Source organism: Mastomys coucha, unplaced genomic scaffold, assembly GCF_008632895.1.
Source record: "Mastomys coucha isolate ucsf_1 unplaced genomic scaffold, UCSF_Mcou_1 pScaffold22, whole genome shotgun sequence".
Classification (NCBI taxonomy): domain Eukaryota; kingdom Metazoa; phylum Chordata; class Mammalia; order Rodentia; family Muridae; genus Mastomys; species Mastomys coucha.
Window position 1 is genome coordinate 260,251,999 of NW_022196905.1, and position 27,892 is coordinate 260,279,890.

At 47.9% G+C, this 27,892-nt stretch overlaps 1 protein-coding gene across 3 annotated transcripts; it reads right to left on the reverse strand.

Annotated features, from left to right (window-relative positions):
* Positions 1–534: 534 nt before the first annotated feature.
* Positions 535–27,892, reverse strand: Klhdc4 (kelch domain containing 4). 3 transcript variants are annotated; one of them, XM_031341642.1, is made up of 12 exons: positions 27,712–27,892; positions 25,296–25,387; positions 24,299–24,377; positions 23,095–23,193; positions 16,805–16,941; positions 10,932–11,024; positions 9,410–9,569; positions 5,494–5,569; positions 3,786–3,994; positions 2,105–2,510; positions 1,165–1,278; positions 535–959 (listed from the first exon to the last, which is right to left on the reverse strand). In XM_031341642.1, exons 1-12 carry the CDS (start codon positions 27,808–27,810, stop codon positions 766–768), a joined length of 1,758 nt encoding a protein of 585 aa, XP_031197502.1. In that variant the 5' UTR covers positions 27,811–27,892; the 3' UTR covers positions 535–765. The 3 variants fall into 3 exon arrangements, with proteins under 3 accessions (XP_031197502.1, XP_031197504.1, XP_031197503.1); XM_031341643.1 differs by having other exon boundaries at positions 799–951; positions 27,712–27,865; XM_031341644.1 differs by lacking the exon at positions 27,712–27,892 and having other exon boundaries at positions 24,322–24,377; positions 25,296–25,367.

Below are 27,892 nucleotides of genomic sequence, written 5' to 3' on the forward strand. Positions count from 1 at the left end.
GGCAAAAGGAGATGTCATCAGGGGCCATGTCCTTGTCCTCCAGCCTTGCTATCATTTCACAAAAGAGAGCCCTGGGCCCACAAAGGAAAAGGGAAGGGAAGATGTCAGCACTTCCTCCTCAATAGACTGCAATGGAGGGGCTAGAGTGATGGCTCAGAGGTGAAGAGCGCTTGCTGCCTTTCTAGAAGACTCAGCTTCAGTTCCCAGTGTCCAAAGAATACCAGCTCTTCTTTTCCAAACCCTCGTCTAGCCACCAAGAACACTGGCACATATGTTCACATAAATAAAGGTAAAATACACGTCTAAAAATGAGGGAGGAAAAAAACTCAAAAACACTGCAGTGGGGCCAATGGACATATCCATGAATCCAGAATATTCTACCATGAGACCCACAGAACAAGGCCAGGTGGCAAAGAAGGCCAGCTAGCACAGCAGATGTAAGCACTGCACAGCAGCTTCAAGTGACTGCTGGGCTATTGATGACCTTCAGTCTGATGACACATAGCACATCAGTACAGTCATCTTGTTCTGTAGAAGAAAGAAAACCTTAGAGCACACAGCCAGTTTTATTAGGACAGAAGCACACAGCCTGTGGGCCTCAAATTCACATCCCACTCTAACCTTCCCTCCATGTAATAAAAGTCCACCATGAAGACAGTGTAGCCCCCCTCAGACTCTGGGCACCCACGGCTCCACAGGAAACCACTTCTGCAGGGGCCTCGTCACGCCTGGCTTGACACCAGTGATGTTGAAACCAATGCTCGTCTAATGTTTGGCCTGTACGTCTTGAACTGCATCATCAAAGCATGTTTTTGCCATGGCCTGGGCTACTTTTAACACTTTCTTCTCCTTTGCTTCAGACCCCACATGGTTCCGGGCCAGCTGCAGCCAGTGCTGTTCAGTCCGGGACAAGTATTCTTCGTATTGTTCCCCACATGCCACCTCTGGGTGCTGCAGATCTTCCCATTCCAAAAAGAAAGAATGAGAAAGAGGGTGCTCGGTCAGGAGGTTCAGAGGAGGTTCAGGAGGTCAGGGGTCAGGGGCCCCAGGTACACTGAATGGCAACCTGCTTAGACCCAGCCCAGCACAAGCACTGTCAAGCAGGCCCCCCTCAGAAGCAGCAGCAGCAGCAGCATGGCAGTTGCACCTGCCTGCGGCTCTCACCTGCTCCCTCCTCAGCACTGTCCTCCTCCTGGTCTTCGTCTTCCCCGTCTGCACTCTCTTCATCTGAGGTGCTGTCCTCTTCAGAGTCTGACTCCTCCAGCCACTCCTGTGACTCTGACAAGGCATAACCAACATGGGGTTCTAGGTGCAGTCTGGGGTCCAGGGGAAGCACACACATTGGAAGCTGGCTCCACCTCACAGAACTTCTTCCTCCTTCCACTTGGGCCCTGGGATGGAAACCCAACTTTCCTACCCTGCAGCCTGGGATTAACAGAACAGCACAGGCCTCTTGGGCCTCTTAGCAACCTGGAACTGAGACCCTGTGGTGGCACCAACTCCAGTCATATTGCCATCCTAGCCATGGGCAGCTGATTGATGGCTGGCTCTTCACAGGCCCCTGCACCCCCTGCATTATGGGTAGAGCCTTTCCCTAGACATGCAGGTTTAGTCTCAAGTCTCAAAGAGGGAGTGATGGAACAAGGCGCGGCAGGTCCCATCCTTAATTTCAGCACTCAGGAAGCAGAGGCAGGTGGATCTACTTCAGTTTGAGGCCAGCCTGGATTATATAGCAAGCTCCAAATCAGCCAGGAACACACAGACTATCAAAGGACCAACAGTAGTATGGGATAAATGTTGGGATCTCAGAGGAAAGATGGAGAGAGCTGCCACCCCAGAGTGCCAGGCACCAAGGGTAGGATGTCCTTCCTGCTCTGCACTGTCCTGAGAGAAGGCAGGCAAGTGTAGCAGGCCTGACCCAGTACCAGTGACTTATACTGTTCCTCACTCTGTCCCTGCTAGCACACAAAACACCCAGAGCACACAGGAGTATGCCAGGTAAGCCTGCCCCACCCCAGGCTTTTCCTGGGAAACCTGCCTGGAGTCAAGACCAGGCTTTAAAAAGACTATCACTCCATAATGGGGCCTCGCCCACTCAACTTACTTGGATCCATCTCCACCAAGGTTTTCCATTCTTCCATCTTGTGAAGATCAAGGCAGTAGAGATCACTAAGGGTCACCTGGCGGTCACCAGCTTCAAACATGCCGCCATAAACATAGAGCAGTCCATGCTTGACAGCCAGCATGGCATTGGAACGTGGACATGGTTCCTGCGCAGAGCTGCTGGCCTCTGAAGCACTGTCTCCAGCCTTAGGTGGGGGCTGCACCCCCAACCCCGAGGGAGTGAGCACTTGCTTAATGGTGACCACTGTCCCGTCTTCAGACACTACCTCTTTTATCACCTCCAGCGGCTCTGGGGCACCACTCCCCCCATTCTCCCGTTCAGTGGCACCTTCTTCAGGATCCTCTGCTTTGCCCCGCCTCCGTTTCTTCTTCTCTGACTTGGGGCCCTGTTAACACAACTCAAGCTGCATGGTAGGGCAGTGACAGCCCTCACTCCAACATGCCAATCAAAGGTTTGTGGAAAGAGGAGTGGACCCATGCAGGAGTGAGATTCGACACTCCAGGGAGCAGGGTTGGCCAGCCAGGAACAGACTCTTAGCCATCATTCTAAGAAGGGACAGTCATTCCTGAGTCCCACATTGGGAAGCACCTAGTAAGACCAGGCCTGGCTAACATGCAGGCAGTATGTGTCTAAGGCTTGTCTTGGGAAATCCTATCCATTCAAAATTCTTATCTACAGGAGGGACACACACACTCCACTCCTAGCCAACAGAAGGACTGGCTGACAAGAGGGCCAGCACTCCACTCATCTTCAAGACCACGCCCAGGAGGAGGATCCTCAGTTACCAGCACTTCAAAGGTACCCTCCCATTTTAGGTCCCCCTGCAGGAGAGCATGTACTTTGTCTCTCTGGCCATTCTGCAGAGTGCACCCAAGTAACTCTGTAGTAGCCTCTGTCATTGGCAAAATGCTATGCTCACATGATAACATTTGCTGAGCTATATTTAAATATTCCAGCTATGACCTCCAGCCAACCTGGGTCAGCTCCCTGTTCTAGACTCAAGACCCACTTCATCCTGAGGCCACAGTGCGAGTCTCACACAGAACAGCTCCTGAAGAACATCATGGAGTCTGAGGGCCAGTAATCTTTACATAAGAGGCTAACCGACGCAGTGGGGCTCAGTGCCCTTGGCAATGTTGGGGACCCTGAGTGGCTGTGCCTAAGGGTAGCTCCTCAGAGCAGGGCCAACATGTGCAAGGCTGCTTTCTATCAGAGACCCTTTCATGGCTGAGGCTGAGCACGCAGCAGGTACTCACAAGCTTCCTGCACTCTGAGAAGTTTACTTGTATAGATGCCAGGGCTGCCTGAGATCCTTCATGGACTATCACCTTCTAATTGTCTGCTCCTGGCAAGTCCTAGGCAGTAGCTGCAGTGACAGTGACAGTTGAAAGGGTGATTGGAAACCAGGGATAGGTTTAAGTAACAGACATTAACTGCCACAGAGAACCTGGCATGTCTTAGTACCTCACCTATGGTTCAGGAACTGCCAGGAAGTGGTCGCTGACATCAAGAAGGGACAGGCCACAAACCCAAGGAGTCCCAAGCCTAGTCACCCACGACCTACACAGAAGAGTACACATGCCTTCAAAAGGAAGGACCAGGCTTGAGAGTGGACAGGAGACAGACAGATAATGTGGAAGATCCAGGAGCCTAGGCTAACCTTCAGCTGTGCTGCAAACCAGCGACTCTTGGCAGCATCGTAGATATACAGGTCATTGAAAAAGGAGCCTTCCAGGCTCTCCTCCTCTTCCTCATCACACACGCCTCCGAAGACCAGTATCTGATGATTTGGAGCCACAGCCACAGAAAAGCCAGACCTTGCAGTAGGCTTGACCCCTGAAGGGTTAATCTTGGTCCAAGTCCATTTGCCTGTAAGGAAAACACAGAGGAAGGGGTGAGAGGGCAGAGAACCCAGGTGTGTGATGAGCATAATTTCAAGCACCTGAGACTATTGAGGCAAGAAGCCTCATTTTGTACCCCATGAAGGAAGAGAGATACCAGGCAGCAACCCTCAAGGCCCGTCCTTCTCAAAGCTCAGCTGTGTGACACTGCCTTCTAAGGGACCCTGGCACTGACTACTAAGAGTTAGAAGAAACAGATGTGGAGGTGCCATCTTGCTAGAGGAGGATCATGAGCTAAAGTATACTTCCCTGGGGTTCTAAGCCAGCTCACCCAGTCTTATACTACATCTCCTCTGGAGATGGCTGCTCTAGGCTTTTCTAACAGGTACCACATTTATCTGACAGTGCTAAGTGTGTGGCCTGGTATGACATGGGAAATGTCTAACCATTACTTCTGGAAGAGAAGGCTGAGCCTGTCACCACACTAAGCATTAAAAAGTGCTAGTGAGCATGCACTGGAAGTGATCACCAAGTCAGCTCATCACAGCAGTAGGCGTTGTGGGGAAGGACCAGAGATGAAACACACCAGTACACAGCACAGAATGAGGCCACCATCTTTCACTATGCAACCACAGCAAGTAAGATGCTCCTGACACAGGACTCACTCTTCATGGGGCTCGTCGCTGGCACACAGGTTAGGGCCACATGGTCAAGCCTCCAAGTTCAAGTTTCTCAGGTCCCCAAACCTAGGTTCCTGCCAACAGTGACAAATGATTTCACCAGTCCTACCACTGCAGGACACTGCAGCCACCCAGAAGTGCTCATGGGTGGGTGAGTTCAGAGACCTTACTGGAAGAATGCTAGCACAAAGAAGGAGTACATCTATGCACACACTCTCCTGACTTCACACAGAGGCCCCCAAGGGCTGCAGAGCACAGCCAGCACTGCAGCAGTCCTGGTACCAGAGCTCAGCCTTAGCCCCAAGCTGTGCCCCAAAGCCCAGGCTTTGGTCCCCAGTAAAACAAGAACCCAAGCCCCAGAGAATTCCACATTCTAGTAATGTTTCTGTGCTCTTGCGTAAGCACACATTCTTTCAAACAAAATCAAGAAAGGACAGGAAAGCAGCAACCCCTTGCTTCCTCTCCACCTCTCACACATCTATCCATACATGGCTCACACACACTGGGGCCCTGAGAATGCAAGCACAGGGTCCTTCCCTAAGTGTCCTCACCCTATCTTGCCTCTAAGCGTGAAGGCTACACCTAAGAACACAAATGTCACACATGGCTTTAGAGAGGGACAAAAAGGCTGAGTGACTTGGACTCCTGTTGGGTTGCAAGGTACAGAAAAGACACTTGTGTCACACAGGCAGCCTGGCTCAAGAGAAAGGCGGTCTGGCCCTTGGCTCTAGGCAGGCTACAGGAAACTCCTTACAGTTCCCACCTGATAAGAGGGAGACACAGACTTTGCTAAACTCAACCCACCCCCAGGGACACAGCCAAGCCAAGTCTCAAGGCACAACAGTACCTTCTCCCCCTTCCTCAGGCTTCAGCAGGAACATGTCTGAGTGCTGGGTGCCCTTGTCCACATCTTTCTTGACTTTCTGCAAAACAAATGAGTCCTGAGAAGCAGCCTCTGAGAGGAGCTGCAGCAGCCCGAGAGGAGCTACAGCTCCATGGAGAGCCCAGGTATGGCTGACCAATTTTAAAGCCACTGCCAACAGCCAGCCATGCTGAAACAATGCAGGGTGCTATGCTACAGTATTACCATCCACCCACAGGTCTGCACAGTTCAGCTATATCTAACTACAGCCCCTGTGTCATCAGCCATCCACATTTCAGGTAACACGCTGACTCACTGTGTAGACAGAAGCATGCCACTACCATTAGACCTCCTGGAACCCTCACACCCACAGATCCCCAGGCCTTAGCCTTGAGCTTGCAACACTTGGCACTGAGGGCAGGGTACACCCATCTACTCAGCACCTGGGGACCAGACAGCTGCTTGGCACGATGCTCACCATGTAAAAGATGCCAGTCCATTTACGTGTCTTCCTTGTATATTTGTCCTTTTTACTACACTTGATCTTACAGTCTTCACTTTAGCAGAAAAAAAAAAAACTGAGCAGCCCCTGAGCGGCCCCTGTCCTGGCAGCAGCTACTGCTTATCCAACCCAAGTACATGCAGAAGCTATGCTGATCAGGGATCAACCAATCCACACATGCCTCATCTTCCCTCCTGTTGCCTCTCCACTAGGGTGCCATTCAGGTCCTACAAGTCCTGCATGCTGGCTGAGCTCAGGTCTGTCAGCCCTGATCCCCTTTCCATCTGTACTATCCAGGGGCTCTAGCAAGAATGGCAGCTAGGAAGTAAGTGGGCACCAGGGGTACTACTGTCCTTACAGACCAATGATGCTCTCAGGCTGGTTTTGTGGTTTTCTTAAGATTTATTTTATATATGTATATATGTATGTATGTGTATGTATATATGTGTATATATATGTGTTTTTGTATATGTATATATGCATATATATGTGTGTGTATATATATACATATATACATACACACACACACACACACACACACACACACACACACACACACTGACACGTCAGAAGAGAGCATTGGATCCCATTACAGATGGTTGTGAGCCACCATATGTTTGCTAAAAATTGAACTCAGGATCTCTGGAAGAGCAGCCGGTGCTCTTACTGCTGCACCATCTCTCCAGCCCTTCAGGGTGTTTTGTGAGTCAAGTTGTAAGGAAAATAGCAAGTCTGACCCTCTGGCCTTTGGCTCCCTGGGGGTTTCCTCTCCCACATACTGCACCACTGTGATTCCATCTGCCATGAACCATCCATGTCCAACCCTCTAAGTTCATTTTATAGCAAAGTGTGCCTTCATAGTCTAGGATAGCTGAAACAAATTATCTCTTTCCTTTATAAGTCCCCAGTCCATAGTAACTTATTGCACTATCAGAGAAAGGGCCACCGTGTGCACCACAGTACCGCTAGGCCTCCTCATCTACATGAGCCTTGATGTGCACCATGAGTGCAGTCAACTCTACTAAAAGGAAGGCCATACGGATGCCACCTACAGGCATGGGGACTGCAGAGGGCCAGCGACATTCCAGCTGGAACACTCAGAGCAGACTCAGGGAAGCCAGGGCATGACCAGAGAGGTGGGAGAACACTAGGGGTTAAAACGTTTGAGCATGGTTACAGGAGGAGCAGGGAGAGGTGGGAGTGAGTGTGGTTTACCCCAAAGCCCTCACAAAAACTCACTACTGTTTAACTAAATTAACTAACTAAATGAATTTAGATGGATGGATGGATGGATGGATGGATGGATGGATGGATGGAATGAATTTGAACACAGGTACCCTGCATGTGTGGATACTGACTGCCCCAGAAGACATGAATGTTTAAATGAAAATCTGAAGCAGGTATAAGATACCTTAATTTGAATTACTAATCTAGGAGGCCCCAGAAAACAGCTAAAACAACACAAGCTCTTGGTTACCCACCAAGATGGTAGAACCTACTGCTGACTCGGCTACACACTTTGTTTGGACGACAATCAGATAGAATTGACCTGAAAACTTTCTCACTAGCTGGCTAGCTTTCGTATTGCAGAAGGTGCAATGTAAGAAAAGTCATCAACAGGGTTACAAGAGGTATCTCCCGAATGCTCTAATACTGACCATGCAGACATGTGTCCATTGGTGAATAGTGCATTAAGGTTCTAAGGACAACTAACCACCGACCACATCTGAAGCCTGCTCCACAGGCAGGAATTCATGCCTGGTGCAGCAAATATGGTCAAAGGCCAATGGCTGAGGGGTTATAAACCAGGGTAGAAACCTCTACTGTTGCTTTGCTAAATATTTGTTTCTATCCACAGATTAGTGCTGCCCTCTACCTTGGTAACAAAAGCGCTCATTCTCTCCCCCCACCCCTTGCAGTGGGCAGCAGTATACATGAAGACTCACACTGGACAAGTAACTTAGAAGTAGCTGTTGCATGTTCTGCCCTAAGTGGGACACTGAGCCCAACCCCCACGAATGCAGGCTCAGGAAGTCTCACTGAAGACGAGGGGTTTGGGAAGGAATGCTGTGAAAAGCCACCTTGGGACATGATGCAGCCTTTACACTCATGAAACTCAGACCAGCTGCTCATGTACACAGGCCCTGCATAAGATCAAGCCAACAAAGCTTATTGCCATTCTGGCAGACTGCGGGGCATGCTGGGAGATGTCTGGGAGAGCTGGGTTGGATATAATACAGACTCACTGAAAACATGTATGAAACCACCAGAACAATAAATGAAAGATATTCTTAAACTTTTTTTTTTAAAAAAAGCAATGAACTGAAGGTTGTTGAGTACAGGAGATAACAAGGCAGAAAGGACTGTGTGGGGCCTGAAGGGAAAAAGAGTCACACTATGAGTGACACAGCTGGGTGTGTTCACTGGCTGCAGGTAAACCATGTTGACAGTCGACAATGACCTCTACCTGACTCCCCCACTCACACACGAATGCACACGCAGACACACTCACTCACACATTCAGGGATAACCCTGCACATGTGTGAATACAGGATCACACAACTAAGCTAAAACAGGAATGGCAGACTCTCTGGGACATGCAGGCATTCACTTAAAAATTCAGGTTATTTATGTATTTGAGAATTTTTGGATCATAAAGGATTTTAAAGAGAAAATGAGAAAGTATTCTATCTCTGATTCATGGCAATATCAGAACTTGCAAACAGTGGATAGCCACCATTGGCAGACACGTACTCCATAAGCCAGAAGGGACTCCCAAGTACTAGTATGGGAGCACTGCTACAGCTGACTGCAGACACAGACATTCTGACGGCTAGTGTAAATACAGACTGCTCACAGCAGTGACCATGGGAGGCTGGCATGACATGACCTAAGCGTGCATCCCCAGCACACACATAAAAACCAGGCTTGGCAGGCAGCATCTGTGGTCCTAGAGCTGGGAGATGGCAGAGGCACAACCAACAGGCAAGCTATATACCATGAGAGGCCTGCTCAAAACAGTGTGGTGGAGAGCAACTGAGGAAGATGCCTGATGTTAATGCCTGACCTATACACACCCACACTCACTTGAAAACACACCCCCCCCCCTCACACACACCCACCCACCCATCTCTGGCCAGGTGGTGGTACTCAACTTTAATCCCAGAACTCAGAAGGCAAAGGCAGGCTGATCTCAGTGATTCTGAGTCCAGCCTGGTCTGTAAAGTGAGTTTAGGACAGGCAGTACTACACAGAGAAACTCTGTCTCAATAAACAAAACAAAACAAAATAAACCCCTGTATTTTAAAGAGGAGCAGAGCCACGCCACTGCAGCTTACAACAGGAAGGTGGCTCAAATCTCACTGGAAGCCCCTTTAATCCCAGCACTGTGGCCCTTACCTGCTTTGAGTAACCTCCATAGATGGCTATGCTGCCCTGGGGAGTGGCAGCCATCAGGCAGCCTGACCTGGGTGTGGGCCCAGGGCCTGATGGGGACAGTCTGCTCCACAGGAAGGTGTCCAGGCTGAACGTGTACACATCACTGTAGTAGATGTAGTCCCTGGGAGGAGAGAAGGACCACAGATGGTAGGAAAGCAGGAAGGCAAACTTGTATTTCACCTAGTTATGTGCTTCAAGTAAAGCCATCAAAGGCTTGTAGATCCTGAATTTACAAAAGGATGAAAAGCCACAGCAGGTACAGTCAGCTACTCTGAGACCTTAAGACAGACAGTGAATCTAACTGATTACAAGACTGGAGAATGACAGTTTGGTAAGAACTGGGAAAGCATCCCATATAGCCAAAGGACAGGAACAAAGCCTTCACACCCACCACCCAAGTATGACAGGAAGTTTCCACCTAACACTAGCACTGCTCAGAGCCAGAGATTCAGGCACCAAAGCACTCAGCACAGAGGTCATGATAGGAGATTTGGTATTATGGAGTGGCTGTCACAGAAGAGCCACTGTCCTGCAGCTGTGAAGAGCTAACCGTCCCCAGAGGAGCACGTGCAGGTTAGGATAACCATTGCTCCACAGTGCATCTGAATAATCCACGCTGAGGGTTTTAAGGGCACCGTGAGTTACTGTGGGAAAGCTGGTCGTCTGCCTCTTCTGCCCTGGAGAAATGCTAAGAAATCCAGGGGAACTGACTGATGGCTGCCCCTCCAACCCACAACCCTCTCGACGAGCACACGGAGGATGGGAGCTTCCAGGTTTCCAGAAGATTTACTATACTCCAGTTTTCTCAGGTTTCAAACTGCAACTTTCAGTTAAAAAAAAAATCTAGTGTGAATTGAAGATAAATAAATTTCTCAAGGAAAACTCCAAATGGTGGCATTTAAAAATCAAGCTAATTTAATATAGATGGTGACTGCACTCAGTATGGGACTGTCATTTTGTCTGTCTAAGTGCTTCCCAAATAGGTTTTAAAAAGGCTTATTTGTGTGATAGGCTTGTGTGGGTGCACAGGACACCGTGGAGGTGAATGACAGCTGTTGTGAGCTATCAGACATGGGTGCTGGAAGCTGAGGTTAGGTCCTCCGGAGGAACAGCAAGTGCTCTCACCCAGCAAGCTAGCTCTCCAGCCCCCTAGAGAGTCTTAAATAAAATAAGTTTTGTAAAAATTTCTAATTTTAAATGACTGCCATCTCTAAGTCCCTGGAATACTCCACTGTGGAATGGTAATCAGCAATCTTCAGGTCTATAAGAGGGAAGGGCTATACTGGCTTCACCCAAAACCTTGCATACAGTAGCTAATGACATAATGTAAGGACAGACCCAGTTTCCCCTCTACTTCACGTGGCTGTCAGTCACTGCAGCCGCCACCCAGGGAGTGAGCAAGCGAGCAAGCGACTCGAGACCAGAATGTTTGCTCATGGGCCTCCACCCTAATTCCACAAGAGTCCCAATCTGCTGTACTAACCTTGTACTTTCATGGAAGCCACCAAAAAGAATTAGCTGCCTCTTCCAGGCCACCATCCGATGCCCACTTCGACCTGAAGGACCCCCTGTTGATCTAAAATGAAGATGAATAAAAAAAAATTATGTTAGGTATTTCTCTGTGAGTGTTTTTTAAGGTTTATCCGTTGATTTTTTTTTAATATTTATTTGTATTTTATGTGTGTGAGGTCTAGCTCACATATGCTTGTATACCATGTGTACCATGTGTACCATGTGGGTACCTCGTATGGTACACTTATAAACCAAGGCATCAGATCCTGGAACTGGAGTTACAACAGCTGTGAGCTGCCATGTGAGTGGTGGGAATTGAACCCTGAAAGCAGCCAGCACTCTTGACCACTGAACAGTTGATTTCCATTTCCAATGAACTTAGTAAGTTCCCTTCATTATCCCCTCAAATGACTGGAATCAGCCTGACAGTCCAGCCTGGTGCTGCAGGACTTCAAGAGGGGGCAAGAATGTCTCCCAAGCATGTTTAAGACCCGGGGTTCAATTCCCAGACAGAAAATAGACTTCCGTAACAGCAGAATCTTTGACTTGGAATAAATGTTTTTTAGGTAAAATACAAAAATTGGATTCTGTCAAATAAAGAACTTCAAAGCACACTATTAAAAAATATTCTAAAAAGCTAGGTGTGGTGGCCTACAGTTTTAATCCTAGTACTGGGGAGTCAGAATTAGATCTCTGTGAGTTCCAGCCAACCTAGGATACATAGCAACATAGTCCATAATAATAATGTGATTATTATTAATCATAAATTTATTATTATTGTTTGTATGTATTTTAAAGGAGCACTGGTTAAAAACAAAAAACAAGGGACTAGAGAGATGGGTCAGCGGTTAAGAACACAGATTGTTCTTACAGAGGCCTGGAGTTCAATTCCCAGAAACCACATGGTGCCTCACAACCATCTTTAATGGAATCCAGTGCCCTCTTCTGGTGGGTATGAAGACAGCGGCAATGTATTCATATACATTAAATAAATAAACAAACAAATCTTTTTTTTTTTTTTTTTTGGTTTTTCGATTTTTCTGGATCGCCCTGGCTGTCCTGGAAATCACTCTGTAGCCTAGGCTGGCCTCAAACTCAGAAATCCGCCTGCCTCTGCCTCCCAAGTGCTGGCAAACATCAATTTCCAGGCTCACAAGAGCCTGTCTGAGGCAGAGCATCACACAACATGCAGGCTTCCTGGCTCATGCTGCAGAGGGGGCCTCGATGTGTATGTGGGCAAAGGCCTTTTTGGGAAGCAGGCTACATTGTAGGGTGAGGAGACAGCACAGCTATGTTCTCACAGGTAGAAGCTCAAGAAAGAACTGACTGTTTCTGGTCAAAGTCAAGCTCCCATGGAGAGTTGTGGACACACTGGTGTATGAGGGTCTGGAGAAAGTGCTCACTGTACAACTGAAGCAGCGTACTCACACACTTCATTCTACTCTAGAACAGACACAGGAGAGACAGTGCATTCCCAGAGCCACCCAGTGACAAGTCAAGGCCACTGGTAAGCTGGCTACTATGTCCCCAGAACCATGGAGGTATAGGCCAGGCTCCTAGCAGCTTCCTCAACAGGAACCCCACAGGTCATCCTCTGGCTGAGTCAGATGCCAAGGACTCAGCTCACTTGTGGCAGCAGCAGTAAAATACCACTATTTTGTTACTAAAAAAAAAAAAGGGAAAGGGCTATAAAAGGTTCCACGTTCCCCTCCAGAAAAATAGAGCCACCCTCCCAAGAGCCCATTTATATTCCAATCTTCAATAGGGTTTTCAATTGCCGTCAATCCTAAATATGGAGTTAAAAAAAATTAGCCTGTCCCACTCATGCAGAAGCCTATGTATAGCACAAAGACACACACGTAATGATGTGGGCGCCAGGCTCTTAGATCTTCTGGGCTGTGCACAGAATGGCATTCCCACAGGGAGTGCTGCCAGCCAACATCCCCAACACCAGCCCCGGCCGCTGTGAGATAGTCACAGAGGATGTCCATGCATCAGACACCAGTGCTGCTTAAAGAGTGAGCAGCCAAGCACTCAACACTAGTGCTCTGAGTTCTGTTTATGTTTATACTTCAACACTACACAGTACCCACTGGCCAAGGCCACACCAAACTTAGCAAAGGACTGAATTCCATTGGAGTTCTGTGCTTGAGGTCACAAGGTCTATCACACAACAGACACTTTTGGGGGGCTTTTCTTTTCTTTCTTTCTTTCTTTCTTTTTTTTTTCTTTTGGTTTTTCGAGACAGGCTTTCTCTGTAGATCCCTGGCTGTCCTGGAACTCAGAAATCCACCTGCCACTGCCTCCCAAGTGCTGGGATTAAAGGAGTGCGCCATCACTGCCCAGCTTGGGGGCTTTTAAGGCAGGGTTTCTCTGTGTAACAGTCCTGGCTGTCCTGGAACTCACTTTGTAGACCAGGATGGCTCCGAACTCAAACTTACAAAGGTCTGCTTGCCTCTACCTCCCAAGTGCTGGAATTAAAGGCATGCACCACCATACCTGGCTAACCACACACACTTTTATACTAATTTTTCTTGATTATCTATTGAAGTAAACATTGGTGCATATGAAAATGTAGAAATCCCAATGCCCACCAACAGACAAATGGATCATTGGTCTGTGGAATTAAACACTGCACACGCTACAATATGGTGAACTTGAAAACCTCATGCTGAGTAACACAGACAGACAACAAAGGCCACAATATTTCAGATTTCTCCCCGCAGCCACAAGAGGCAAACTCAGACAAAGTGGGGACCAGGTGGCTGAGGAGCAGAGTTATCTTTTTAGGGGCTAGAAATCCTTTAGACTGACATTGCATATTGCAATGTACAAGTGAATACACTAAGAACACTCAATCATATACTTTATTTATGATTGTGTATATGGGAGGGGGTGTTACACGTATGCATTCTAAAGCCTTTCTGTGCCTAAGTGGTGTCTGTGTACCTTCTTTATGACTTACAGGTATGTACACAGAATCTACACTGCCAAACCAGAACCAGGACAACTAACTCTATGTAAATCAGGCACAGCTCTCACTCAAGATAGAGCCTGAAGGACTCTCCAAATGGCCCTGAGCACTGCCGTGTCCCCAGCACTGATGTACTTCTAGGCTCCTGTGACCATGAGGCTTGTCCTCCTGGGAGTGAGCAGCTAGAGTGGCTTCCTGTGCATGGATGTCTGCTGACTGTCAACAGCTATAGAAATATGCACTAACATAGGGAAGCAGAGACTGCAGTGGCCCAGGTGCAGCAATGAGTCTATCTTGAGCTGCTGGGTAGTGGCAGTTAGCACTGGAACAGGAATATGCTTGCCAGCCAGACTAGAGCCAAAGAGCACAAACCTATGGCCAAACAGTAGTGCAAACTCCTACCATGGGACATGATAATGTGTAGACTCTCAGCATGCTGGGCCAAGGGAAAGGGCCATGTTCACATAATGAGATACTCTACAATAAGCCACGGGCACTAGAATCTGGTCTCTCAAAGCCAACATACAGGGAAAAAATATGTTCAGACAGAATCTACTAGGTGAGGTTCAAAGCCAAGTAGAGGTCTGTTGTGGACAGAGAGGTCAGGGCACACAGGCTTCTCACATGGTCTGACACGGAGGGGAGTGACTGGAAATCTCCTGGGCTTTGCTGACTGGGACTCTCCATCACAGAACCCATGCTGAGATTAGAGGTGGTACCATACGAGCTCTAAAAACCTTTGAGACAGACAGTTTGTGCTAGAGAACTAGCTCACTGGTTAAGAGTATGTGCTGCTCTTACAGAGGATGTGAGTTTGAAACTTGGCACCTGAGTGGCAGTTCACAACTATAACTCCAGTCCCAAGTAATCTCAAGCCCTCTTAAGACTGGCCTCCTCAAACACTAGAGACCCAAGTGGTACACAGACACCAATGCTGGCATAACTCCCACACACATAAAATAAACTTCCTTTTTACAAAGGCCTATCTTTTTTCAGAGGTCACTTGGGCACTTGGTTCCTCAGTCCTTGCTCACCTCTCCCAGTATTCAACCTCTCTCAACCTCAGTTCCCTTGACTGAAACTTACTCCCTAAGGAATAAAAACATACACTAAAATCAAATGTATTTCAGGAAAAAAAATCTACCCTAGAAATGATAAATGTAAATGGTGTTCATTTTAGCTGGTTGCCTCTCCTTTTCTTTAGATCAATTTGAAGAATGACAGAAGCCAGGCAGTGGTGGCACATGTTTAATCCCAGTACTCAGGAGGTAAAGACAGGCAGAGCTCTGAGTTCAAGGCTAGCCTGGTCTACACAGTTAGTTTCAGGCCAGGCAAGGCAAACAAGAGAGACCCTGTCTCAAACCCCCGTTTCCCCCAAAATAAGGAAACCGACTGATGCAGCCCACCAGTGGCTCCTCTATGGCCATCCTGTCAGTGCAGGAGCAATCCTCCAACGACACACACTGGTAACTAACACCTTAATCCCAACACTCTGCAGGAGGCAGAAACGTGGATCTCTGAGATCAAGGTCAGCCTGGTCTATAAGCCAGTTCCAGGCCAGCCAGAGCTATATGGTGAGACTCTGTCTCAAACAGAAAAAGCGGAGGAATTAAAGATTTATGGAACTGCCCCTCTACAAGCTGCCCTATAGGCTGCTTTGTGACATAATTGAGCCAGGTAAGAGCACTGTTTATTTGGAAATTCAAGAGTGTTAAAAGTAGGATCACACACACTAAAGACAGAATCTACTTTGCCCTGTGCACACCTTTATTAGGCTCAGATCATCATTTAAAATGTCTATTATTGGGGGGAGGGAACAGGGTTTTTGTTTTTTGGTTTTTTTTTACTTTATCTTTTTCTTTTTTTCGGTGGGGAAACTGGGAAAGGAGGTATCATATGACATGTAAATAAAGAAAATATCTAATAAAAAAAGAAAAAAGAAAATGTCTATTATTGGGCTGGAGAGATGTTTCAGCAGTTTTCTTCCAGAGGTTCTGAGTTCAATTCCTGGCAACCACATGGTGGCTCACAGCCATCTGTAATGAGATCTGATGCCCTCTTCTGGTGTGTCTGAAGACAGCTACAGTGTGCTCATATACATAAAGTAAATAAATAATTCTTTAAAAAAAAAAAAAAAGGTAACTAAGAAGCTGGAGAGATGGCTCAAAAAGGACTCGTCACTCTTCCAGAGGTCCTGAATTCAATTCCCAGCATTATGTAGTGGCTCACAACCACCTATAATGAGATCTGGTGCCCTCTTTCAGTGTAAAGGCATACAGATAGACCACTGCATACATAAGTAAAGGCCAGGGGACCGGTCCCTGTTTCAACTCTGGTTTACCGGTTTATCAGCAGAAAAGACAGTACCATTACACCGTGGCATGCCCATCCCTGGCAACAGGGCTCGGTGGCACCCAAAGAGGATAAAGTCTTCTGGCAATTAGCCATTCTGCAGGGTCCTCTCCACAGCAATTCTCATGCAGATAGTTACAGAGACTGTACAGTAACAACAGTGGTGGGACTCAGCAAAGATGGACTCAAGCAACATCACCCTAAGCTGGTCCTCCTGAGAATCATGAAGGCTGCCCCGCCCTCTGACCAGCTCCTCCATCTATCTGACTCAGAGCCATCTCCTGGTCCTAACATGACAGATCTCTATCAGGATCAGCACTACTTGCAGCAGCTATGAGAGGGTGACTCAGGCCCGACACTCTGCTCACTGCTCACCACTCCAAACAATGTATCCACCAAAGCTCTTCCTAGCACACAGGACAGCACCCTGTCCCCTCCTTGCCCTGCCCATAACTCAAACCCAATCAGGAACATAAGGTGAGGCCAGGGCTTAAGATTATTCGAAACCATAATCTTACCGAATCTGTTCCCAGGTCTTGGTGGCCAAGTGCAGGACCCAGAGGTCCTTGTAATGGTAGAACTGCTCGCCATCAGGAGATGCAAACTCTCCACCGAAGACCCACAGCTGCCCACCACCCTGGGGCACCACCACAGCCTGTTAAAAGAAAGCAAACTTGGATTAGGTGAGCCAAAAGACAGCACAGCCGGCCCCAGCATGACCAGCAGCATCAACACCATCCACCTAGAATCTCAGGGACTCCCTCAGCCATTGTCTCCTGCCCCCAAGGGGAAGCTTCTACAACAAACTTCCCTAGCCCATATTAATTATACTCAAAGACCCAACACACTCATGTTTCCTTAAACTACTTACATTCAGACAACATACTGTCCAGGAAGTGTTTTATGCATGTGAGAGAGTGTGGGGGTATAAATGCACGTGTGAGTTGTATACACATGTATATGTATGGCATATACAACTGTGTAAAGTATATGGACAGGAGCGTAAGGTGTGTATACATGTAAGAATGTGAGGTGTGTGACATGTGTGTGATTTATATACATGTGTGTGCCTGTAGGCATATCACATATGTAGATGTGAGGTATGTGGACATGTATGCAAGGCATATACACCTGTGTGAGGCGTGTATGAGTGTATTGAGACTGTATGCAAATGTGTGAGTGTATGAGGCATATACATGTATGTATGTGTCTAAGTCGTTTGTGTGAATGTATGTATATGTGGACATGTATGTGAAATTCATGCAACTGTGCGAAGTCTATGCACATGTGTATAGGGGTATATATGTATGTATATGTGTATGGGGCTGCACATGCCTGTGTCTTGGTGCAGAGGTAAGAGGAGGGTGCAGTGGTAGGAGGAAGATGCCAAGTGGCCTGTTCTATCCCCCTCTCCCTTACTCTCCTTAGGATAAGATCTTTCACTGATCCTGTTGCTAGGCTGGTGTGGCGAGCTCCAGTGATCTTCCTGTTTCCACCCCTGCCAACACTAGGGTTACAGGTGTATGTATACACACCCATGTTTTTACATGGATGCTGGGATCCTAATTCAGGTCCTTACACTTGTGCAACAAGAGCCCCAATTCCCCAATCTGTTTCAGCCCACATAACCCACTCCTAAGTATCAAGCATCAAGCATCTAACACTCGTCTAAAGTACTTCACGAAAGAACATGAGCACGACACGAAGAATTGGTGGAACATTAACATTTATTTCCAAAGAGCTAAAGCTAGGGACTGCTGTTTATCTGAGCATTCTTTGCCAAGCTAACTTTTTAAAAATAAAAACATAGATCTACCTAAAGACCCAGCTATACCACTCCTGGGTATATACCCAAAAGATGTCCCACCATGCCACAAAGGCATGTGCTTCACTATGTTCATAGCAGCCTTTTATTTGTGATAGCCAGAAGCTGGAAACAACCCAGATGTCCCACAACAGAAGAATGGGAACAGAAAATGTGGTTCATTTACACAATGTAATACTATTCAGGTATTAAGATGGAGGACACCTTGAGCTTTGCAGGCAAATGGATGGAACTAGAAAATATTATCCTGAGTGAGGTATCTCAGACCCAAAAGATATGCAATGTATGTACTCACTAATAAGTGGATATTAGCCAAAAAATTACAGAATACACAGAACTCAAGGTTAACAAACCAAAGACAAACCAAAGAGCCCAAGTGAGGATGCTTCAATCCCACTGGGGAAGGAGAAGAAAGCTAAGTGGAGAGGGCGAGAGGGAACAGAGTGGGAGAAGGGAGGGGAAGGGGCAGGGGAAAGGGGAACATGAACAGTATTGAGTGGGGGAAACAGGAGTGAATCCTTGAGAGCCAGCAGAAAGAATAAAAACAGGCAACCTCAGGACGGGAGGTGGGGAAACCCTCTAGAATGTATCAGAGACCCAGGAGGTGAGAGACACTCAGGACTCAATGGGAAGGACCTTAGATAAAATGTCCTACAGTGGGGAGAGGGACTTGTAGAATCCACCTTCAGTAGAAAGACAGGGCATTGCCATCCCAGAGTCAGAACCCTGACCCAGGGTTGTTCCTGTCTGGAAGAACTGCAAGGACAAAAGTGGAGAGGCGACTGGGGGAAAGGAGGTCCAGTGACTACCTCAAATTGGGATCCATCTCAAGGGGAGGCTCCAAGGCCCGACACTGATGCTATGGTGTGCTTAAAAATGGGAGCCTAGCATGGCTGCCCTCTGAGAGGCCCAACAAGCAGCTGACTGAGGCGGAGGCAGATATTTGCACCCAACTATTGGACTAAAGTCCTGTGGTCAAATTGGGGAAAGACTGGAAGAAGTTGAGGAAGAAGGGGACCCCATTGGAAGACCAGCAGTCTCAACTAACCCAGACCCGAGATCTCTCAGAAACTGAGCCACCAATCAGGCAGCATACACAAGCTGGTCTGAGGTCCCCAATACAAATACAGTGAAGGACTGCCTGGTCTGGCCTCAGTGAGAGAAGAAGGATCCAGCCCTTGAGAGACTTGGGGCCACAGAGAGTGGGGAGGCCTGGGGGGTGTGGAAACATCCTCTTGAAGACAGGGAGTAGGGGGTGGAATGGGATGGGGAACTGTTGGAAGGCTGAAATGGAGGGGGATAGCAACTAGACTGTGAGGAAAGATTAAAGATAATAATAAAAATAAAAAGCCTCATGTAGCACAGGCTAGCCTCAAACTCATTATGTATCCAAGGATTACCTTAAGCTTCTGATCCTCTACCTGCCAACCATACCTGGACACTAGGCTTCTTGCCTTCCAACCTGTGAAGAACAGACTACTCTAACGTGACATGTGTCACCTACAGCAGCACAGACAGACTAGGACTGGAAAGGGCTGACAAGAGCAGTGAAGGCAGGCCTGCGAGGTTCCTTTTCCTAAACCTGCCCCAGATATGCACAATGGGCTGGTTTTACAGTCAGGAACTGCAAGTGGCTTCTGCAAGGGAGTGGGGATGGACTCATTTCTTGGGGACCAGTTTCTCCTGTAAGCATTCTTCCACTGTGGGCCCTGTGCTCACACAAAATCCTCCTCAAGTCAGAGGAATGCACTCAGGAATGTGAGCCTCATGTGGTTGCTGGGAATCAGATCCAGGTCCTCTAGAAGAAAAGCCAGTGCTCTTAACCACTGAGCCATCTTTCTAACCCCACAGCACAGTTCTCTCTCCCTCCCTCCCTCCCTCCCTCCCCCCCTCTCTTAAAATTTATTTATTTATTTAATGTGAGTACACTTTCACTCCCCTCAGACACACCAGAAGAGAGCATCAGATCTCATTACAGATGGTTGTAAGCCACATGTGGTTGCTGGGAATTGATCTTAGGACCTCCGGAAGAGTAGTTTGAGCTCTTAACCGCTGAGTTATCTCTTGAGCCCCACAGCACAGTTCTTAAGGAAGGTACAGTAAGTAAGCACTAAGGAGGTTGGGTAGGATGTTAGTATCTGTCATGTAAACCTAAGCCCCAAGAAGGAAGGGCTAAGCACAGGCAGTAAACTCCACAACACAGGTCATCAGGAATACACCAGTGAATTCATGGAAGATTCGAATGCCAGTCACTTCATGCAATGTAGCTTCAGGGCACAATTTCACCAAGAGATCACACATGGCTACATATACATCCCACCCTTATGTTAAGTCAGGGACAGAGCAGAGGGCAGTCTTTTGCTTATTCAAAAAAATATATAAATAGGAAAAAGATTGATATATTCCACAGGCCAAGGCTACTATGTACCGAAGAATAACCCCAACCACTCTCAGGGGATGGAGTCTGGACTGGCTACAGGCCACTTCCCCAGTCATTGTCTGATCCCGCTCTCTGTAACCTACAGGCAGCTTACCCCAGGCCCTCACTGCTGCACTTGGTTGGAAATGAACCAAAAGCAAAGAGCAAAAGCAAAACAGAACAAAAAAGGACTTGAAAACACACACACCACACACGAGCAGCAATTCCCAAAGAAACCAGGTAAATTGGGGGCAACCACCCTTCCCTCTGAGTCAGACAAAACTAGAACGTGGTCACATGACCAGGTATCAGCTGGCACACCACACATAGGTGCAAAGGAGGACAGCCCCACCGAGGTGCCCCACCAAGGCCATGCGCTACCAGGTGTTTGCATTCCCTTGTCACTGCATAGAACACAGGGAAAGCTAAGTGTCCAAAAACTTAACTGAGACCATCCACACAGCCAGCCAGCATGTGTGTGCTGTGTGTGTGTTTATGCTTATGTATATGCATATACACATACACTCTGTGCTCCATTTTATCTCAACACCACCAAAACAAAACACAACACAAGTCTCTGTGTCAGCCTCACCCTTCTGCTAAGGGAACCCAAGCTCTACCCAAGCCAGACACCCTCAAGACTGAACAAAACAGAGACCTTGGCGGGGAAGGCCGAGTGAGTCACTGCTGTATCCCAGCACCAGAGGGCGCCCAGCACACAGAGGAGGCTGTTGGCCAGGGGGTGCTCTGTCAGTCACAGGCACTCAGTGCACACTAACTGATCTTTCCATCCACAGCTCATTGCCACACACAGGCGGGAGAAAACCCAGCTGTCACTCCAACCACCTCCAACTCGTCTTTCCTTACCCTTCATGAGCACTGCAGTCTGCATCCTCCTGCTAAAACTGAGCAGACCAACGTAGAGAGGAAAGGGTTTACTTCAGCTTGCACGTTCTATTATTATGCATCACTGAGGGCAGCCAGGCAGGAACCTAGAGGCAGGAGCCAAAGCAAGAGCCATGGAGGAGTGCTGCTTACTGCCTTGCTCCCCACAGCTTGTTCAGCCTGCTTTCTTATATGACACAGACCACCTGCCCGGGGTTAACACCAGCCACGGTGATTTGATCCCTCCCACATCAATCACTAATCAAGAAAATGCTCCACAGACTTGCTCACAGGAAAAATTTAATGGAGACACTTCCTCAAAGGAGGCTCCCTCTTTCCAGGTGACTCTAGCTTATGTCAAGCTGACAAAATCAACCAGTACCATCTGACCCACTCCTGAACAATGCACCGTGCTGTGCTCAGCACCAGCTCAGCCCTGGGGCACAATGGATGCTCTAACCCAAAAAGGCAGTATTGTACATTGCCTCATATCACACAGCGGTGCCTTCGATCAGCATATCATTCGAACAGACTAGTGCACTGAAACTCAGTATGGAGTCCAGGGAAGATGCAGAACCCAGGCTTGCAGCTCCAGCCTCTCATTCCATCACACAGGAGGCTTAAAGCAAAAGGATGCTGTGAGTTCAAAACTAGCCTGGGCTACAGAGATCCTATCTCAAAGACACAGAAGGATGTAGGAGGCAGATGAAATGACAGCCTTGAGGGAAAAGGATTGAAGCCCTGAGGGCCAGCAGAAAGAATGGAAATAGGCAACCTCAAGAGATAGGAGGTTGGGGGGACCCTCCAGAATGCACCAGAGACCTGGGAGATGACAGACTCTCAGGACTCAAAGAGAGGGACGTTAGATGAAATGCCCTACAGTAGGGAGAGGGAACTTATAGAGTCCATCTCCAGCAGGAAGACAGGACAGTGAGGAATGGGGTTGCCATCCTACAGTCACAACTCTGACCCATAATTATTCCTGTCTGAAAGAATTACAGGGATGGAAATGGAGAGGAGCCTGAGGAAAAGAAGGTTCAAAGTCAGATCCAGCTCAAGGGGAGGTCCCAAGGCCTGACACTATTACTGAGGCTATAGAGCGTTCACAAAAAGGGAACTATCATGACTGCCCTCTAAAAAGCCCTGACAACAAGCAGGTGAAAGAATCAGATGTAGATATTTGCACCCAACCAATGGACAGAATCAGCTGACCCCTGTTGTTGAATTATGGAAGGCTGAAAGAAGCTGAGGAGAAGGGCGATCCTATAGGAGGACTAGCAGTCTCAATTAATCTGGACCCCTGAGATCTCTCAAACACTGGAACACCAACCAGGCAGCATACACCATCTGATATGAGGCCTCCAACACACATACAGTAGAGAACTGCCAGGTCTGTGTTCATTCAGAGATGATGAATGAACAACTAACACTCAAGAGACTAGAGACCCAAGGGAGTTTAGAGGTCAGGTGGGGTAAGGGGTGGGGACATCCACATGGAGACAAGTGGGTGGGGAGGAGATATGGGATGTGGAATAGTCAGAGGGTGGATGGGGGAGGGAATAAAATATGGAGTATAAAAAAATAAATTAATAAAAATAAATAGATAAGTAAATAAATTTAAAATAAAAGAAATGACAGCCTTTCATGTATAGATGACTGACAGTCAGCTCTGGCCTTACCTGATGAGCACAGCGCCTGGGAGGTGGGCCAGGGATATCAACTTTTGTCCAGATGTCCTTTCTGATACTGTAGATGTAGAGTTCATTATACATGAAGGTCTGCAGGAAGGAAGTGGATCATCAATGCCACAGATGGCATGCAGGCAGCAGGGAGTATGCTCTGCAGGAAGCTTGTGCACTGACCCATACCAGTGCAGACAGGCCATGTGCAAGACCCAAAACTAACTGTGAGGACATAACAGATGCTTCAGCCTTGTCACATCCTTAAGTCTCAATGAACTTATGAAGAGGTAAAAATGCTAACTGGAAGATGCACTGTGCATACCTAAGGCACCAAACCTCAACCCTCATCCCAGCCCACCTTAACATGGGCCCAAAACACAGCCTCAGCCAGTAGGTGGGCGCCACCTCACACACCACTGTTTCTTAAAGAGCAGTGCCCCATCACAGAACCCTTAGCGTCCTTTTCCCATTCTACACTCAGAGCTCACAGGAGACCTCACAAGTCAGGGCCCGAGGGCCCCTGCTGCACAGACACAGCACTCCTGTCACTCTCTGAACTTAAGCCAGTTTTGTTTTTGTTTTGTTTTTCGAGACAGGGTTTCTCTGTGTAGCCTTGGCTGTCCTGGAACTCACTCTGTAGACCTTGAACTCAGAAATCCGCCTGCCTCTGCCTCCCAAGTGCTGGAATTAAAGGCATGTGCCACCACTGCCCAGCTTAAGCCAGTTTTTAAGTTTATGAAAGCACAGAAAGTAAGCTGGACAGTGAGATGATTGGCAGGCGCTGGAGGAGCCCACACTTTCTACTGCTTTTCTTCTAGACTCCAATTTCACTAACACTTTCTCTATTCCAAACAACTCTGAAGGCTGGCCTGAGAGTACAATGTCACAAACTGCATGCCTAGCATGAGACCCAGCATCACAAGGCACAACAAAAGCAACCCAGCGACAGTGCACCATGCACATATGGCCCAATAGAGCCAGGCTCTGCTGACTAAAAGAGGCCAGGACCATTGCAGCAGTGAAGTCCCTGCTGTGGGTCCCTAAGGGATTCTGGTGACTTAGCCATGCACACCCCACCTCAGGCTTGACACTTAGTATGTGAGAGCGCAAGATGGGTGTCAGGACACATTTATATCATCAACTTAAATTTACTTCAAATGAGCCCCAATAGGTTGAGAGAAAAGAAAAACATATACTTTACTTTTTGGCCATTGAAATATTCACCTCCGAAAAGGATTAACTCATCTTTCTCAGGATGAACAGACAGGGAGGCATTTAACCTGCAAGAAAAAAGCCACAACGGAGCAATGTCAGAGAACATGACACCAGGCTAAGCAGACTCCCTTTCCTGTCCCTATACCTACCTCTGAGTATGGGGAAAAGGTTTTGTTTTTGTGTTTTTGGAAAAGGTGATTAAGGTATTTACACCTTCCAGAGTTATATGGATCAGATATAACGAAGGGAGACCTCCAGAGAATAAGATTCCAGAAATTCAAACAAAAAATATATCTTGATGATACTGAAAATTTGTTTAAGAGATTTATATATTACAGAATATAGAGCCATGGTGAATTTACTCGTCAGACTTGTTGAACTGGCCTGCTTGAACTCCTGATGTCCTAGACTTCAGCCAGATCCAGTCAAGACACAGACATCAGAGACTAATAAATTCTGTTTTCCTTACCCTTCCCCCTTCATATCTCAGCGCCCATGTTCAGCTTGAAGAAATGATGAAGATCTTTTGCCCCTTCCTGCTCTCTGTCCTTTTTCCTCCTCAACTTCTAGCTCCACCTCCCTATTTCTGTCCAATCACAGGCCTGTCACTGCCCTAATGTGATTGGACAGAGAAAATGCTGCAACAAAGACCCACTCTGTAGCCTCCAGCCCAAGCTCATACTCACAAGAGAGCCCGGAAACTAGGCAAGCTCCCTTAGAACTAACTGAAAGAGCATGCAGGAAGACATGCAACCTCTGACTACATGTGCAACTGTCCTGACTTGTCCTGGAAGACTCTAGTCTTAAAGGATGCACACTACACTTTTAATCCTAGTACCTGAGAGGCAGAGGCTGGCAGATCTCTGAATTCTGATATAAGCCTTGTCTACAGAGAAGAGTTCCAGGACAGCCAGGGTTACCCACAGAAACCCTGTCTCGAAAAACCCCCACCCAAAAAAGAGAAACAAAACTTGCTCACTTACCGTGGGGAGGGTGGAGGACATGGTGTCTCTGTGACCTGTGTCTTTTTGGCATCCAAAGTCTGAAAATGGGCTATGAGGGCCTCCAGGTCTTCCTAAGGATACAAAAGCAGCTATATGTGTGAGACTGCCTAATCTGTCTCAGAGTCAAAGGCACAGCCAGCTTTTGTCATACGGGTCTGACTGGACTGGGATCCAATCACATTTGAACCCTAACATGGATCTGAAAACAGAAAGATCTTGACACATTTGGAAAATACTCACTGTGACACCAGCAGCAGCTTCCTGTAGGTGGAGATGCATGCACACCCTTCCTGCCAATCAAGGGTTTTTTATGAAGGAGACTGTACCCTGGCCACACTGCCTTCAATGGCCTCTGACAACCTGTTTGTGCCAACAGCCTGCCTTGCTGTGTACAGAGCCATGCCTGGGATTCCTCTTGCTTACTGGTTTCCTATTCCCATGTTAACACATGAGTTCCATAAGAACAGGCCTTGTGTCCTTTAGACTGGTGCCTGAATAATGGGGTCAGTGTTGGCCTGCAGTCTACCACTTGATAGCCCCCACTTCCCAGCTGTCACCACAGACCTGGACACTAAGGTAACAAGCATGTTGGACAGTGCTGACACCAAAGCCTTCCCATACCCACACAGCGGCCACTCCTGAGTTTACTAGGGTGTCTTAGTTTGCTTTCTACTGCTGTGATCAAAAGCAATTGGGGAGGAGAGGGTTTATATTATCTTACAGCTTACATTCCATGATGAAAGGAAGTTAGAGCAGGAACAGGGGGTAGGAAATGAAGCAGAGGCCGAGGGGGAAAGCTGCTTACTGGCTAGTTTGCTGAAGCCTGCTCAGCTTGCTTTCTTAACGACCCAGTGCCACCTGCCTAGGTATGGGTTAGATCCTCCAATATCAATCACTAATCAAGACAATACCCCCCTCCAGATTTGCCTAGAAGCAGGCATTTAAAAATGTATTATTTCATGTGTGTAGGCATCTTGCCTGGATGTGTGTCTGTGGACCATGTTCGTGCCTGGTGCCCACAAAGGCCAGACAGCTGTGAGCTCCCAGGTGGGTGCACAGAATAAAACCTGGATTCTCTGGAAGTGCAACATATGCTCTTAACAGCTGACCCACCTCTCCAGCTCCACACAGGCCAATCTTATGGAGGTATTTTCTCAATTGAGGTTCCCTCTTCCAAGGTTATGAGGATGGGAGCCCAGGAAGTCCTGTTCCTGGCAGACCACTGAGCTAACCTTAGTCATCATAGCTGCCTCCATAGTTTCTTGGCTCAGAAAGACCTAAGACAACAGCAAGAATGGCACTTAGGGGCTGGTGAGATGGCTCAGCGGTTAAGAGCACTGACTGCTCTTCCGAAGGTCCTGAATTCAAATCCCAGCAACCATATGGTGGTTCACAACCACCCGTAATGAGATCTGACGCCCTCTTCTGGTATATCTGAAGACAGCAACAGTGTACTTACATATAATAAATAAATCTTTAAAAAAAAAAAAAAAGAATGGCACTTAGCCTGAAGTTCAGCACGGATCCACCTGTAGGTCCTGGGATAATAAATGCCTATAGGAGTATGACAGTGAGGGTCACAACCAATTGTTCTGAAACACCGCACAGTTCCAGTGACTTGTTTGGCTACTAAATTAGACTTATACTTCCTGATGGTGGCACGCCTTTAATTCCAGCCCTTGGGAGGCAGAAGCAGTGGGAGTTCTCTTAGTCCGAGGCCAGCCTGGTCAACAGAGTGAATGAGTTCCAGGACAGAGAAACCCTGTCTCGAAAACGAACAGACAGGGCTGGAGGGTTGGCTCAGCGGTTAAGAGCACTGACTGCTCTTCCAGAGGTCCTGAGTTGAAATCCCAGCAACCACATGGTGGCTCACAACCACCTGTAATGAGATCTGATGCCCTCTTCTGGGGTGTCTGAAGACAGCTACAATGTACTTGTATATAATAAATAAACAAATCTTTAAAAAAAGAAAAAAGAAAAAGAAAAACGAACAGACAAAACCCAAGAACTCCTACTTATGGCTCACTCCCTAAGGCTGCTGGAAGAAAATCTGCTCTCCTTTGGAGGCCGTGGAGAGGGATTGGCGCAGGATCGTTATGGCTTTACTCCCGGAACGCAGACCTCGGCAAAGCAGGAGTCACTCAACTTCAGTTCTCCTCCACTAAGCCCCACCATGCTGCTTCACTCTACCTACAATAAGGGAGGCATGCGGACACGAACAGGAAGAGGGAGCGACGGGGTAAACGAGGAAAGGGACCCGAGAGAGGAGGAAAGGCCTGAAAGCGCTGGGCTAGGCGCAGGCCCGCCATCCAGTGACCCAGGCACAGCCCCGGCTCCCGGGCTCCCGCCCGCAGTCGCACGCCGCTCCACGCCCTCCCCTCCGGGTTCCGCTCACCTCCTCCTTCCGCGAGCGTTTGGACACCTTCTTCTCCATCTTGGCGGCCGTCTTTTCCGCACCGCGGCCCTTCTTCTCTTTCTTTCCCTTCTTGCCCATCGCGCCGGTTCTGAAGCCGCACCGGGAGACAACGGAAGGAAAATGAATGACGACGTTCGGCCCCGCCGGAAACAAGCGGCGC